This window comes from Natator depressus, chromosome 5, assembly GCF_965152275.1.
Source record: "Natator depressus isolate rNatDep1 chromosome 5, rNatDep2.hap1, whole genome shotgun sequence".
Classification (NCBI taxonomy): Eukaryota; Metazoa; Chordata; order Testudines; family Cheloniidae; genus Natator; species Natator depressus.
The window spans coordinates 83,496,389-83,512,210 of NC_134238.1; the positions used below are offsets into that span (position 1 = coordinate 83,496,389).

The following is a 15,822-nucleotide window of genomic DNA, read 5'->3' on the forward strand; positions in this document are numbered from 1 at the left end:
GTGGTTTGCTTCTGTGTGTGTTAAAATAAATTCACTGATAAGACTGAACTATATTGAGGCGGTTTGGCTGGTTTTTGTATGAGTGAAGTGTTTGCATTAGCAGCAAGAGTATATGTGTTTTTCAGCAGCCGACCTCTGGAATGGAAACTATATTTTGGTGAGAAAAGTGGATGTTTTTGTTTGAATGCTACCATTCCAGACCTTAAAATAATAAATAAATAAATAATAAAAGATGGGGAGAGCTGCTGCTTGTCTGGAGGCTTTCTTTTAAATTTCTTTCCTTCTGATTGGTTTCAGAGTAGCAGCCGTTTCAAAAGGCTGGTTACAGGAAGGAGTACACATGAGTGATAGGTTCTACTGGTAAATTATATTAAAGAGGAAGTAGTGCAGTTATTTTTAGTCAGTTATCCTAAATTCTCAGAAATACCTTTAGTAGATTAATGTTTCATACAGTTTGTTTTATATTAGAGGTGTGAACACTTTCCCTTTTATAATGCTGAAGGATTTATGTTCAATTTATGTAAAAGAATTACAGTAAAATTAAAGTTTCCTTGAAGATGAATATAATGAATTTAACTTGTTTCCATACTTTCATTCATCTGTAATCCAGTGGATGTTTTCTTTAACCTTTCATAATTTAGTCACAATTGTCAAAATAATTAGTTGGGAGGTTTTTATTGAAAATTTACAAAGAATGATTGTTCAGACTGTAAATTTTTGGGTTTTTTAAAAAAAAGTCACCATACTTAAATAACTTACCGAAATAAATAATTTTTCAGTATGGGCTTTGAAATCTTAGCTGATATAGAAGAATATAATTTAATATTTCAACAGGTTGAAAATATAAAACAGTCTCTGTGGAACTCCTGCATCTTGTGGTTTTAAGGCTTTTGTGAAAGTTTTAGGACAGATGGTAGATCCTGAGGGGGACGCCTGGATTTGTTTGAATCTTTGGAATTGATGGGAATGTCAATTTGATATTCAAGTCCCAGTGCGCTAATGTGTGTAACTGTGTCATAGCTATTGGCAAACTATGAATAGCAGTTTATTTGTATGGTATTACTACAGATGTCTCCTGGACAGGCAGGCAGCCAATAGAAATGGGATTAAACAAGAAAAGTCCGTGAAAGCTCCTGTGGAATTAATCCTCACCACGGCTCCATTGCATTCAGAATACTGTTCTAAATTGATAGACTTCAATTTAAAATATTATTACATTATTAGTGAGATTTTTTTCACCCTTACCTCAATAATGTGCCTCTATGAAATCATATAATTAAACAATTATCATGAAAAGAACAATCTGCTATATTCAGTTGTCTTCAAAAGCTACCATACTTACTTACTCCATTCTGGCTGACTGGGAGAAGATTTCCTGGCAGCTAATGTTGGGCTGGAGGAGATGCTCACTTCGAGGCCCTTAACCTCACTGGCCAACAACTACCTAGGTATGCCCAATGTGAAGGTCAGTGGTGCAAACGTAGAAGATATAAAAATGTAAAGGGAAAAACTAATCATCTTCCCATGGGCTAGAGTGATCCTTTAGGGTCAGCCCAGAGTATATGGGAATTGTGGCTCCCCTCCGTCTATGGTGATGGTAGTAGGGGCAGAAGTAAATAACTGCAGCCCTGAAAAAGGTGCCTACCACCTCTGTTTGCCTCTGTTGGGGAGAGCGGTCATGGCTTTGCCCCCTCTCCTCTCACTTGCTGTGGAGGGACCTAGATCACTTGCTGTGGAGGGACCTAGAGCTGCTGTCTTTCTTACACCCTGCATGGCCATGTTAGAGATAACAACCGTGTAGCACTAAATGTTGATGGTTAAATTTTGAACTACACATTGGCATGTACGTTACAACACTCTGTTTATAGTAATGGTCTTTCCATTAAGTAATCAGTCACAAAATGGACCACATCTTTGGTGCAGTATAGAAAGGAGAAGTTGTTCCATGGTTATTAAAAAATGTAATGGAAATTGTTTATTTGTTGAAGGGATTCTTTAAATCCAGTGTTTGCAACCCAAACATTTCAGTATTTTTCTAGTTTAGGAGACCTTGTAAGTGAAATTGATCTGAAACAAATATGAGCCTGACTGTTCTGTTTCCATCCTCCAAGATTATTCAAGTGGAAAAGGAAACACACAGTGCAGTATGCATAGTAAAAAAATAAATTTGTGTTTAAACAAAACAAAAAACCACTATGTACATCAGTGTCAGATGTTGTGAAGGCTGATGTAATCAAATGTGAAAGAAACATGAATCCGATGCAGTTAACAGAACTATTGTATACTCTTTCACAGTTCAGTTTCTCTGATGCATTCTGAAAATTGATTGAAATTTTCAAGCAAATCGAGTTGAGCAAGCTGTGTTTGCAATTAAATATATGTAATTGGAAAAGTTACTTCTTGATTAAAAAGCATAAATTAGAAGCTGGATTAATATTAGACACATCATTTTTCCTGGAAGGTTTCTTCAACAAATAAATTAAGTCTTGTTTAAAATTTGATGGAACATTTCCAAATTCATTATAACCTGAATTATCATAGCTGTAGCTGGCAAACATTCCCCATAGCAGCTAAGTAGAATTGGATTTGAAGCACATGTTATTGGCCTCAAATCCTGTATCATATCAACAATATTTGATACAGATGCCTGAGAAAAAATATTCCCTATCCCTGAGGAACACATTAAGTAAACTCTGGACACAGGAGATTTGTCAGAGGGTTGATTTAATAAGCAGAATTGAATTTAATAACTGCCAGAATTGAATGCTACTTCAAAATTATTATTTATTTATAGTGTGGCACAGTTATGCATGGTGTTTTACAGACAACGGATAGATACCTACCCCAGAATGAGCTTAAAGCCTAATGCTCTGTGTACTCTATTACCCTGCAAAAATAACCATGTTCATAGATTGTGTTTTAACATGTTTCTGACTCATGTTTCATGTCTGATTCTCACCTGTAAGAACAGGGGCAGCATGCTCGTGAAATACTCGAAGCCATGTTAGGGAATTGGGTTTTAGACTAGGAATCTTTCAGGATTAAAATGCAGTTCTCTAAGATTGTGACGTGGCTTTATTTTGGTTCACATAGGAAGCCCATCATGCTTTAAATGGTGTAGACAGGTCCTTCATTAGCCATAGCAAAGAGAGAGAACTTCAAATGAATGGATAAGAGAGAGGTGGATTTACATAGAACAAAGTTGTGGAGATTATTTGTGGCATAGCAAGTGGATCACAGAAGTCCCTATTTTTTTTCTATAGTTTACAAAGATTGTTAGGTTTAGTTTTTGTTCTTTGTTCTTCAACTTAATATGGAATAGAGTCAGTAGCATTTACTAAAGAATCTAACAAATCATTATCTAATCATCCTAGGCTCCCTGTTTGTTATATTTTACATTTGGGAATAAATAGGGTTTTTAACTAGCCTTTTAAAAGATATGCTTCATTTGATTATGGGATGGAGAATGTCTTTACATCTCACTATTTGTGACCTGCCAGTTTCAACAATCCGTAGAATAATTTCATTCTGAAGGATGTTATATTAACCAATAATCCCAGTATTATGTAGAGAAGCCAGTCACTTATGAACATTTTAAATAAGCATTCCTTTCTTGTATGTTTCTCCCTTACAGACAATGAAAGTTACCTAGCACTATCAGCTGCCACCAGCTGTATGTTAGGGTGGCACATACTAATTTCTCTAGACATAAAAATTATTGGTGCTCCCCCTGAACTACAGCACAATAATTAAGTCAAACATATTTTTAAATAAGAAAAGGAACAAATGTTCCATATCCATCTGCATGACTTCCAAAATATCTGTACCGGGAGTTTGGAGAACTCTAAACTCCCATCACAAAATTTGGGACCCTCTGATTAGCTTTGTAGAGTGTGGGATTTTGTTGTTTTTGTTAAACTGTACCTTGGTTGTTGCACACAAATTCTACCACTTCTGATAATGCCACCCTTTGGTTTCCAGCTTCTTTTCCCATTTCACTGCCAAATAGAGATTTTTTGCCTTCCTTCCCTCTTTTATTTCTATTTATGCAAAAATGTAATATAATCTTTGAATAAAAATAAAAAAGATGTGCTTCCATGAGGCCCAGGATTACAAGCTTCCTTCGTATTTTCTTAATCAAAAATCATGAGGCCCATTGTTTTAACTGATGCTACCTAGTAGCATTTCACTCATTTAGTGTGACCATACTAGTATTTTTCCTTAACAGTTCCCACTGTTGCATTACTCAGTGCTGCAATTCCATCAAGAGGCACTATTTTGGGCTGGCTGGCTGGCTGTGTTTAAATCGTCATGTTGTGTACAGAAGGTCTAGATGAGCGTTTAACACACTGGTACCTTGTTTGCACCAGCGCTCCCACTGTTGCTCCCACTACTGGTGAGAAATACTAAGATAAATGCTAGAGAACCTTGGGCTAGTTTTGCAACAAGACTGCTCCCAGGCCCTCCTTGCCTTATATATGACAGTAAATCATAATGTTTTGGGTTTGCACAGATAGCATAGAAGGTTCTGGACTTTATAATATTGAATCTTTTAAAATAATCTGAGAATAGTCTGTATCATGCATCTCTTAGAATTGTTGTAGGGTGTGGGTGTATTTTATAGGCAGTGCAGGTATAGTTTAAGCTTGTTAGAAAATTTAACTAATAAGATCCTGTTTATGACTGCTTTTAACTTTACTGGGGGCCTCCATCCTGACCACCTTGAGCGATAAGAAGGCAGTTTTTCTTTCAGGCCCATTTCATCGTTGGTCTCTCTGTTAAGTCTGCCAACAGTAGTGCCTGTTGCGGCGCTCGTTTTTTGGTAGGGACATGGCTCCGGCAGACAATGGCCTGAGAGACTAAATCATTCCACACAGTCCACCAAGCATGCTAACATTCAGTCACTACTAACCTGTGGCAAGTTCAAGCTGGTGACACAGAGGTGAATGTGTCTTTGTCTCTATAACAGTATTTTAAGCCATCTAGCTCCCCATTTTTGTATTTTAGACTTTACTGTTTTACTCTCCGTTGTTTATGTAATAAAATTTTCAAACCATGGAGGCTTTGTCTACCAATTCCGTATGCCCTCTTGAGTAGGTGTTTTACTTTACTATTTTTCCTTTGCTGCATCAGAAATTGACATCTCTTATTTCTCTGTCTGTGCACTAGCATTATTGATGAACACAGGGACGTTCACAGCTCTGGAATTCCAGCTGTGCCCTGGCAAACTGCCATGTGCTCTGTTAATTGTTTCTTTCTTGTATAAAGGTGGTATTTCAGTCAACTGTTGATATAGAGCATTATGGAGAGATCATACAGGCAGTGTGCCCTTTGTATTGTGATTAATTGCAGCCAAATGATGACTGAAAACATTCTTGGCAGCAGAGTATATGTTTTAACATCATGTATTATTATTTTAAATGTATCTGCCACTGAAAACTTATAGATGTGTTACAGAACATAGAAACATTCGTTGCCCTGAAGAACATAGCCTAAATATTTAAAGTTGATAGTACACTTAAGGTTTCAAGGTTGCTTTATGTATTCTTTCTAATATTTACTTGTTTTTGGACAAATTATGGCTCATTTTTGGGATTAAATCTCTTCTCAATTACCTAACTTTCAGAAGTGCGGAGCACTCATCAATCTCATTGAAGTCAATGAGAGTTGCAGTAGCTCAGCAGTTTTGAAAATCAGGCCACTGGTTTTGTATATTCTGCATTGTTTTCTTTCTCTCACTTGAATTACATCAAAGCAGTCTCATACTGAAACCTTGCACACTCGGGATAAGTTCCCTGCAAGTATGAAAGAACTAGCCCCTACAAACAATTTTCAACACTGCAAAAATGGTAAATCCTAGGCATTTTCTGTGTGTATTGTATATAAATATATACTGTAATTTTTGCTGTGGTGGATTTGGCCAGATCCTGTCACGCTCCAGCTTTTACTGAAACTAATCGGGGATGAGCATACACACCACCTTGTAGGATTGTGTCCCTCAGTACAGTATATTTTGTACCAAACTACCTATATATATTTTTAATTGTGTCACAAGTTGGCCCTAAACAGACTATGTTCTGTAAGTCAAATTTAATTTTTTTTATAGATTGGTTCATTTGCAGATCAACACAGGGAGTATAAAATGATCTGGAGGATGGTGTGGATTGCACTCTCAGCAAATTTGCGGATGATACTAAACTGGGAGGAGTGGTAGATACGCTGGAGGGCAGAGATAGGATACAGAGGGACCTAGACAAATTGGAGGATTGGGCCAAAAGAAACCTGATGAGGTTCAATAAGGATAAGTGCAGGGTCCTGCACTTAGGACGGAAGAACCCAATGCACAGCTACAGACTAGGGACCGAATGGCTAGGCAGCAGTTCTGCGGAAAAGGACCTAGGGGTTACAGTGGACGAGAAGCTGGATATGAGTCAGCAGTGTGCCCTTGTTGCCAAGAAGGCCAATGGCATTTTGGGATGTATAAGTAGGGGCATAGCGAGCAGATCGAGGGAAGTGATCGTTCCCCTCTATTTGACATTGGTGAGGCCTCATCTGGAGTACTGTGTCCAGTTTTGGGCCCCACACTACAAGAAGGATGTGGATAAATTGGAGAGAGTCCAGCGAAGGGCAACAAAAATGATTAGGGGTCTGGAACACATGACTTATGAGGAGAGGCTGAGGGAACTGGGATTGTTTAGTCTGCAGAAGAGAAGAATGAGGGGGGATTTGATAGCTGCTTTCAACTACCTGAGAGGTGGTTCCAGAGAGGATGGTTCTAGACTATTCTCAGTGGTAGAAGAGGACAGGACAAGGAGTAATGGTCTCAAGTTGCAGTGGGGGAGGTTTAGGTTGGATATTAGGAAAAACTTTTTCACTAGGAGGGTGGTGAAACACTGGAATGCGTTACCTAGGGAGGTGGTAGAATCTCCTTCCTTGGAAGTTTTTAAGGTCAGGCTTGACAAAGCCTTGGCTGGGATGATTTGATTGGGGATTGGTCCTGCTTTGAGCAGGGGGTTGGACTAGATGACCTCCTGAGGTCCCTTCCAACCCTGATATTCTATGATTCTATGATATTTCTGCCGGGCATCCAGAAGGCTTTTCAGTTAACATAGAAAAATGAGCACTTAATGAGCCAACCAGACAATTTTTATTCTTCCTCAGTTTGAGAAGATAATATAGTTTGTTCCAGACTTTCCTTGTCATTTTTCATCGTCTAAGAAAGGTGAGATAGCCCAAGACAGTAGCCATGGCAACTAGTAAGCATTAATACTTTTCCATCATGGGGCCATAGGATTAAAATAATTCTATTTTGGGACTCATAAGCTTACAGGACACTAACAGTATCACTCTGGAGACCTCTCTCTCATATTATAGGAGGGTTAATAGGTCATTGTATTTTCAGCTGCCTATTAGATAAATGGTAGAGAGAAATGATTGCCTCTATGCTCCTGTGATATTGGTGCTATGTAATTATAAAGAAAGAGCAAGAGAGGAGGAGAGAGGAAAACCGATTAATGTGGACTGGGGACCTACCAAGTCTCTTCAGTAAGCTAAGTGATAGAATAGAAGAAGAAATTAACATTCAACTGGAAGGGGAGCCAAAAGAAACTAAAATGTTTTGCCATTTTACAAAAATATTTGTTCTGTTTTTTACACTTCTACTAAATTACATGAAATAAAAATACTAAACTGGTTCCCACTCAGTGTAGCAATGCCCTAAAACACTTCTACTGCAGCACATCGTATCCACCTCCTGTGACTAGATCACTGCGTAGGAATCACCATGAGTGGAATGGATATTATATAGGCAAGCTCTGGAAGAAGAAGAAATGATTACTTACCTTACCATTACTGTAATTCTTCAAGATGTGTGCTCCATACGTATATATTCCCTGACCTGCCCCCCATCCCTCCTGTTACAGAGTCTGATAACATCCAGACTTTGTGGGGTAAAGGAACTGAGAGATGGTTGAGGTAGCCCTGCCCTTTATGTGCTCAGCTGGAGGCACAAGGACACTCAGGGCTCAGGCACAGCTACAACAGCTACTGCTGACCAAAAGAATCAGTCTCCAGTACATAGCGTGTACACACACCAAACATGGAATATACATATGGCAAATCATCCTGAAAACCTGCAGTTCTTGTAGGGTAAGTAATTAAACATGTACGATTCCAAGGATGGGAGGCAGAGGGGGAGTATATAATTTATTAGAAACACAGCTAGTGCTGTATTTTAACAAAGTTATCTCTCTGATATCCTGTGAAGTCTGAACTGCAGACTTACTCATTTGTTTGCCAGACTGAATGACATCACAACCACTGTACCATAAACACAGGGAATGAATATACAGGTTTAAAATGGAAAGGATTTTTTCAAATCTTTGTTCTGGTTGCAATGTAATTTGCTGTGTCAGGAAAATGAGAATATTTGTAGCTAGGATTTTCTAATGATTTTTTTGGTGGTGGTAAATGCTAACTACATTTCGCTTTGTTCCTCTTCTGGAATCTAATGTTTGAAGGGGGATTTAAAAACAAAACCAGAAAAACCTTTACAAATTGCCTTTAAAATGTGTGGTTTATTAAGTACTATTGTGCTTGAAACATGGTCTCTTAAGGGCATGCTGGCCTGTTTGTTCGATTCCAAATATTAATAATACCCTAAAAATGTTGCTGACAAGCCTCCATTGACCACAAGGACTTAACAGACCCAAGAGCTGATCACGGTGGGGCAGGGGGCAAAGATAAACCCTGACCTGGGGTCCAGCCTTACTGGACTGCTATAAATAAATCAGACCTTTACAGGAAACTCAGAGACTGAATGTTAGTGGAAGACCCCCAGACCGGAGATCCTGGAAAGGCTGGAATACGGTTCCAAAGCAGGAAAAGAACTGTGGGAGAAGAGCCTCTGAAACCACTCAAGTGTGATCTTAGAGAAAGGCCCAGCCTATTACACTTACTCACATTGACTTCTGTGAAACCGCTTGTGGCATAAAGTACTATGATACCCTTACATGAGTGAGGATATAAGAATTTAGCCCTGTATTTGTGTCTTGGATCCACACATCTCTGATGACTGATTTGGAGCTTTTGAGTAGGAAGTAGACTGACCATAAAAAAAATTAAGGTTGTTGAAAGAGCAAAAACATTTCATTTTGGGCAAATAATGGATTTTTTTGGTTTGTTGAGAACTCTGAAAAAATGGGGAAAACAAATTTGCCTCATACTGAAAACAAATGTTTTCAAAATTTTTGGTGAATTAAAAAGTCTAAATTCTTTGTGTGTTGGGTCAAACAAAAATATTTCATTTCAAATTAAAGTATTTTCAATTATTTTAATTTTAAAAAAATAAAATTGAAGGAAATTTTTTAAAAAAGTTTTCAAACTGAAAAATCAGTGTTTTGAAAACATTGAAACAAAATGGTTTGACTTTTTTGGAATGTTTTCTTTCAACGCAATTTGGTGAAACATTTTTGTCAGCTCTAGTCCCAACATGATTCCAGAAGAGATCATGTTGAAATATAAATTTGCTAAACTCACCATTGTATTTATTTTTTTATATTTCAGAAAAGCAGTATTTTTTAAAAAAAAAAAACAACCACGTTTAAAGGCAGGAAAAGATGTAAATCAGAGTAGACTTTCAGCTCTACATAAATGGCAGTACTGTGTGCCTCAAAATATGAATTATAATATGGGTAGTAGATGGAAATTACTGTTGTCAGTAGTTGCCTGTGGTTATCGTATAAAGTATAATTTTATAATCATGTAATTTGTGAAAACTACTCTTTTTATAAACTTTGCATAGTGCTATTGAAGTACTTGCCAAAAATACCATGTGGCTGTAAGTCATTGATCTTTTTGACAAGTCAACCCACTTCCTTCTCTTTTCTTTTTCCATCCCCTTTCCCCATGCAGTTTCATTTACTACTAAGATGAATCGGAAGAGTGTTCTCAAGAGGCAGAATAATTGCTGAGAAACACTGTGGAAAGTGTGAACAATCTCTGTATTCTGCATCCTGGAAAATGTGTATTACCTTCGAGAAGTAATCTATTGGATGCATAGGCTTGGGAACATCTTTCCAACCCGTTTATTGCAACGTGAAGTTCGGCAATGTCTACCCTGTAACATACTATTTGGAACTGGAGATTTCCTCGCAAAAGGAATATTAATTGTTGCAGTTATCCTCCAACTTCAGTAGAGCAAGGACTCTTATCATGGCTCTCTCTAGTTTGTATGCAGCTTTGGGTTTATTGTTTGGAGCAGCAGCAGCATTTGGTCCAGTACCAAGGATCACTTGGGAACATAGAGGTAAGAAACAATGACTTAAGTAGTGAAATGGGGTGTGGGTGTTCTATGTAATTTCTTTAAACACTTTGTAACAGAAAACTATTAATGTGATATGGGCCCTGCCAGTCTCTTTGTTAACTCCTCAACCCCCAATTTAACAGAGACTTTGCTTAGCTGTTGCTATTATGAAACTTGAATGAATGATCAAGGCTAACATTTTCAAAAGTAACTAGTGATTCTGGGCCTGATTTTCAGAAAGAGCTAATGTGTGAACACCAGGCCCCTTGAATTTGTTCCATTTTCAGCACCCTAAATAGAAACCTAGAGTCACTAGTCACTTTTGAAAAGCATGGACTAGACCCTTCACTACGAGGAAAAAGAACAATATAAAAATGTTCGTTTAATTGACTGTTTCTGTGCTGTGAAAAATATGCCAAAGCTTCTTGTTTTGCTTCTTGATATGAAAAAAATTGAAAAATTCCTAGAATGTGTCTTCATACGGTACATAAGGCGACACCTGCATGTATTTCTTTTATCAAGCATCATTACAGCAATAGAAAGTTCTGGAAAGTCAGAGTCAGGGGAAAATGTGTATATTTGTCTTAGAGCATTTAATAAGTAACCTATTAATTCAGATTTTGTTTGCTGAAAAAAAAATCTATAGTATATTACTAGTATGGAATTTTTTGTTCAATCTATTGTCATTTCTCTCTCATGTGATTTACTGAGTTACGGAAAAGTGCCTGCCTCCTTTCAAGAAAGAGTAAATCGTTATCTGTCAAGTGTCATAGCTAAGGCTACGATTTTTTTCAAGAAGTTTGCAGAAGTCACAGGACCCATGACTTCCAGCGACCTCCATGAATTCAGCCCTGTCGTCCGGGAGCTGCAGGGTCCTCCCGCCACCCACGGTGGCAGGAGGATCCCGCAGCTCCCCGTGGCTGCAGGTGCCGGGGCCCCCCAGAGTTCCAAGCCGCTGAGGGTGCCGGGAATCCTTCAAAGCTTCTGGCTGCTGCAGGTGGCGGGGGTACCCCAGAGCTCTGAGCCAGGGGACCACGGCAATGTTCCCTCTAATTTTTTCCATTCACGTGCGGAATACATTTTGATATGTGCACCGAGGTATGTGCCTATGTGTGCCATCAGTAGAAACAAAAAACCTAGATATAATATATATTTTTAAAAAGTTACCATAGGGATAATCGCTCCAACCAGGACAGATTAGGCATTTTAGAACTCAGGACTCAATTAAATTTAAGTGTAAGAGAAATAAAAATTATGGCCTGCATAGACCAGTACACTTTGAAAGAATAAAATTTCAGAGAGTATGTGCATTACAGGAAGTACCAAGAACTAACTACAACAATAATACAAGTATGTGTTGGGAGGTGAGTGTGAAAGAGACAGAGACTGTGTGAGAGAGAGAGAGAGACACACACACACACACACACTGTGTGTTCTGGCTGCTGGGGAAAGCTGTGCTCTGTTTCTTTAAGACACTGAAAGCTCCCCTGCTCTGTCTGGAGTCCTGTTGTCTCCCCTCCCCCGCTCTGTGGAAATGGGGTACTTCGGGGGTGGGGGGAGAGCAAGTGTGTGGGGTGTGTGTGAGTGAGACAGAGAGACTGTGTGAGCTGGTTGCTGGGGAAATCTCAGAAACAGTGCACTCAGACACTCACCATTCAGACGGCAGCAGCTCCGAGTCCTCCTGAGCCAGGCTGTCCCCTCTGACCTGTCCTGCTCTGTGGAGATGGGGTACAGGGGAGGGGGACACCCTGACATCAGCACCCCCCCTTTCCCTCCCTGCACAGCCAGCAGGGTCCCAGGAGCAACTGCAGGACAGAGCAACATGGGGGAGGGGCACCTGAACAAATGCTGCCGGCTGTGCACGGCACTTAAATCTCTCGTGCACGCTGTCCAAGCGCGCAGCTTACAGGGAACACAAGACCCTGGAGCGATGAGCCCCTACCTGCCCCGGCAGCTGCCCAACCTCTGCAGGCAGTATGAGGACCCCACAGCTAGGCTCCCCATTTTGTCAGGGGTATTTTTAATAAGAGTTAGGGTCAGGTTACAGGCTTCCATGATTTTTTCTTTATTGCCCGTGACCTGTCCGTGACTTTTACTAAAAATATCTGAGACAAAATCTTAGCCTTAATCATAGCCACTAAGCTGTTTGTATTGCTACATAGGAAAAACTGAGTTTTGGGGGATCTTGGCACTTTTTTGGCGAGTGGAGTCACTGAAGGTCTCTGTACATTTCCCCAGCTACGCTGAATCCTTTTGCAGGATTGACAGAGAAAAGAGACTAGCATGTCTCATGATGGACAAACAATAAGGAGAAATTGTCCACAACTGAGAGGTAGTCAGAAGCCCAAGGCTACTTAGTATAAAATAAAATCTGGACAAAAGTTTAAAACAGAATTATTTACATTCCTGCTAATTCGCAATCATGTCCAATAACTCTCTTTAGATCTAAATCACATCCTGTCAGAGAGATGTGCGGCAAAATTTTTCAGAGAAGACCTGTCAGTACTGTTTTGGTGGGTGGATGGAACTGTGAAATCAGTTTCTTACTAAGCAGTTCATGCCTTTTTAAAACTCTGGAACACAGCTGTTGTACTTGCACAATAACTATTGTCGTAAATTTTTTTTTTTTTTACTTACACTTACATTACATAGTAGAGCTTTAAGTGGAGTGTGAATACAAGACAAAGTCCCATTGATTGCAATAGGATTTGAAATAATACCATAGCAGACATGATGTTTTGTGAGTAGAAGTACCTTGTCAGTGCAGTCATCTTACCAGTCAGAACTTTTTAGCAACTGTTGGAGTGTGTCAATGTATATAGTATTGTGTACTTTGCGTAGCCATTTCATTTACAGTTGCAGTTGGTCCCAATCAGTCCCAAAGCCACTGAGATCAGTTCATTGTTAATTGAAGCCCTGTTCTTCCCTTTGTATCTCTCTTGTTGCTGTTGATGAAAAAGAAATGTAGAAAGTTAAATTACTATTAAGGGGAGAACTTTGTAGGGATGTGGGGTAAGGGGGACTTTGCATGTGCCTAGATGTGCAACCCCTTTTGTTGCTTGAAGCTAAAATTCTTCAGTCCATTCTGAAGGCTTGATAGAAATGTAAGTTCTTATAACTCAATTGGTTTGTGTGCTTAGGTATAAATCCACATCTCAGTATAAACTACCAAATAAGAGCAAATAAATATTTGATCCTTTCTCCATCTGCCATGTGATGACATGGAATTGGAACACAATCCAGCTTCTTCACTGAGCCGTTTTTCCCCCCATGGCCACTATCACACCTAGTACTCATAACCATTCTGATTTCTGTTAGCATAAATGGAACAAATATGGGGTGAAAAAGTAAATCCATGGAATTCTACATGCTCTGTATAGCCCAGGACTTGAATAATTTTTGGAACACGGATTATAAGGCAATAAAATATGTTGAGCTACTGTATGTAATGTCTGTGACGTTTCTTTCTAGATACCATAAAGGTTGTTTTTACTGGGCAAGGAGGAAATCCTGAGTGAAGGATACCATTGAGTCCTTGACTCCTCCTTACTCCGCAACTGAAATGAGAGCCTTGCAGTGTGTAGCGAAGCAAGCTTATGGCCAGTGTGAAGAAATAGCCTTAAGCACAGATGTCAAGTACAAATGAGTTTATTGTAGGAAAATATAAATGGACATTAGGACCACAATAAAATACTGGCATAAGGCCCTGAAAATATTTCCCATGTTTATGGGCATAAAGAGCCAGGAAACATGGGAATATAAGATTTATTACCTTGGAGAAAAAATGTTGTATGTAAGGTTTGGGCATCTTGGAGCTCCCATATAGCAGTGACTACAGTTAACAGCAGTAGTTTCTCTTGGTTTGATTTAGCGCTGACGTATACGCCTGCCCCTGAACACAACTGCTCCTTTGTTCTCTGTCCAGCACCACAATTTCTTGTTCTCCATTAGGCACATACAACTTTTAATGTTACATGTCAGTCTTAGGCATGTTGTATGGAGATATGTTCTTGCATTCATATTTCACTAAGAAGGGGGAATTTTAGCATATTGTGGGGGGGGCCCTGGGACATTCTCTGGAAAAATATTTGAAATATCAGGTGCAGTTTTCTGCATTATGAAAGACTCTTTAAAGACAATAGAGAAAACAAATTTTATACAAAAATATGTACAGGTCCATACCTAGTATTAATCTGGAATTTTATGCTACATTGCTAAATTAGGGTGTGTTTAAATACAAACATGCACCAAAATCATAGGGCCCCAGCCAAACTATGCATATTTCCAATTGAACTCCCAATTTAAATTCACACAACAGCTATACATTAACATGTTGCCTGCAGTCTCTTCTAATAGGGTGCGGGATTTTCTATTAGTTCTCTTGGAAAAGCTTTATGTAGTAGTGTAACATGTTGGGCCCTCACCACTGTGACACTTCCTGTGGGTTGCTTTGGGAATTAGCGATGTCCTAGCCATGGAGTGCCCTCTGCGGGTGGTGTCCCACCCGTTGCCTGCTCAGCTGTGCTGTCTGGAACCCGCGTTAATCCCTGGCTTGCGGCATCCTCTTCTGGACACAGCCCTCTGGCCGTGCCCCTGCTCTATTGTCCTCCCTCCCCCCCCCCGCCCCCACCCCCACCCCCTTCCGGGGATATCAGCAGTCCTCAGTCTGCACCTGCCTTCGTGGCCACCTGCCTCCCCAAAGTCTAGTCCCTTGCCTCAGGAACCAGGCACAGTACATCGGTCATGCTCCTCCATGGTAAGGTGTGGTGTAAGGGGAGAGGGGAGGACCCAGGCCCGCCCTCTACTCTGGGTCCCGACCCAGGGACCCTCTAGCAGCAGCCTCCCACTGCCCTCCTTCAATCTCCTATTCTCCCTTTGTACCCTGGGCCACTTCCCCTTGGCCCTTTCACTTTCTTGGCCCTTTTCATCAGGAGCCGCCACCTGGCAGGTAACAGTCCTTCTCCCTTGCTTGTCAGGAAGAGACTGCTGTCTCCTCTGCTTTGCAGCCTTCATATAGGGCCCAGCCTGGCCGACTTTCTGCCCTTCTCTGCACAGGCTCCCTTCAGCCTGCTTTAACCCCTCCTCTGCCAAAGTGGGGCAACTGCCCCACTACTAGTAGGGAATATGGTGACTTTCTCTGTTTCAAATACACATGCAATGAGAGTGAAAAAGAGGAAGATTGGGGGATAGCAGGAAGGAGAAAGGAGCTGATAATGAAGATAGGGTATGGTATGAAACAGTGGTATGAAGCAGTGCAACCTGCGGCCACTGGGAGCTACGAGGGGCCGTGCCTGCGGACGGTCAATGTCAGCAAAATGTCTCACGGCCCGCAGTCAGATTATCCTGATGGGCCACAGGTTGCTCACTACTGGTATAAAGGGTAGAGCAGAAAAAGGAACAAAAGGGTAGACAGAATGAGGGAAAGGAAATGAGAGTGAGAAATTTAATTCATAGGCATTAAACATGAGCTTGGCTGGTCATTAGTTCTCCGTGCAGAGAAAATTTCTTCTTTGTGCTAA

The 15,822-nt window shown here is 40.1% G+C and overlaps 1 protein-coding gene across 8 annotated transcripts in view; it reads left to right on the forward strand.

Annotated features, from left to right (window-relative positions):
- SEMA4D (semaphorin 4D) overlaps nt 1-15,822 on the forward strand; it is a 167,110-nt gene that overhangs the window by 84,828 nt on the left and 66,460 nt on the right. For 7 of the 8 annotated variants that reach the window (XM_074953104.1, XM_074953106.1, XM_074953100.1 and 4 more), the window contains exon 2: nt 9,913-10,306. In XM_074953104.1, coding sequence (XP_074809205.1) covers nt 10,213-10,306 — 94 coding nt within the window. In that variant the 5' untranslated portion in view covers nt 9,913-10,212. Of the gene's footprint in view, nt 1-7,922; nt 8,149-9,912; nt 10,307-15,822 lie in introns of all 8 variants that reach the window. The other variant, XM_074953099.1, reaches the window with a different exon arrangement.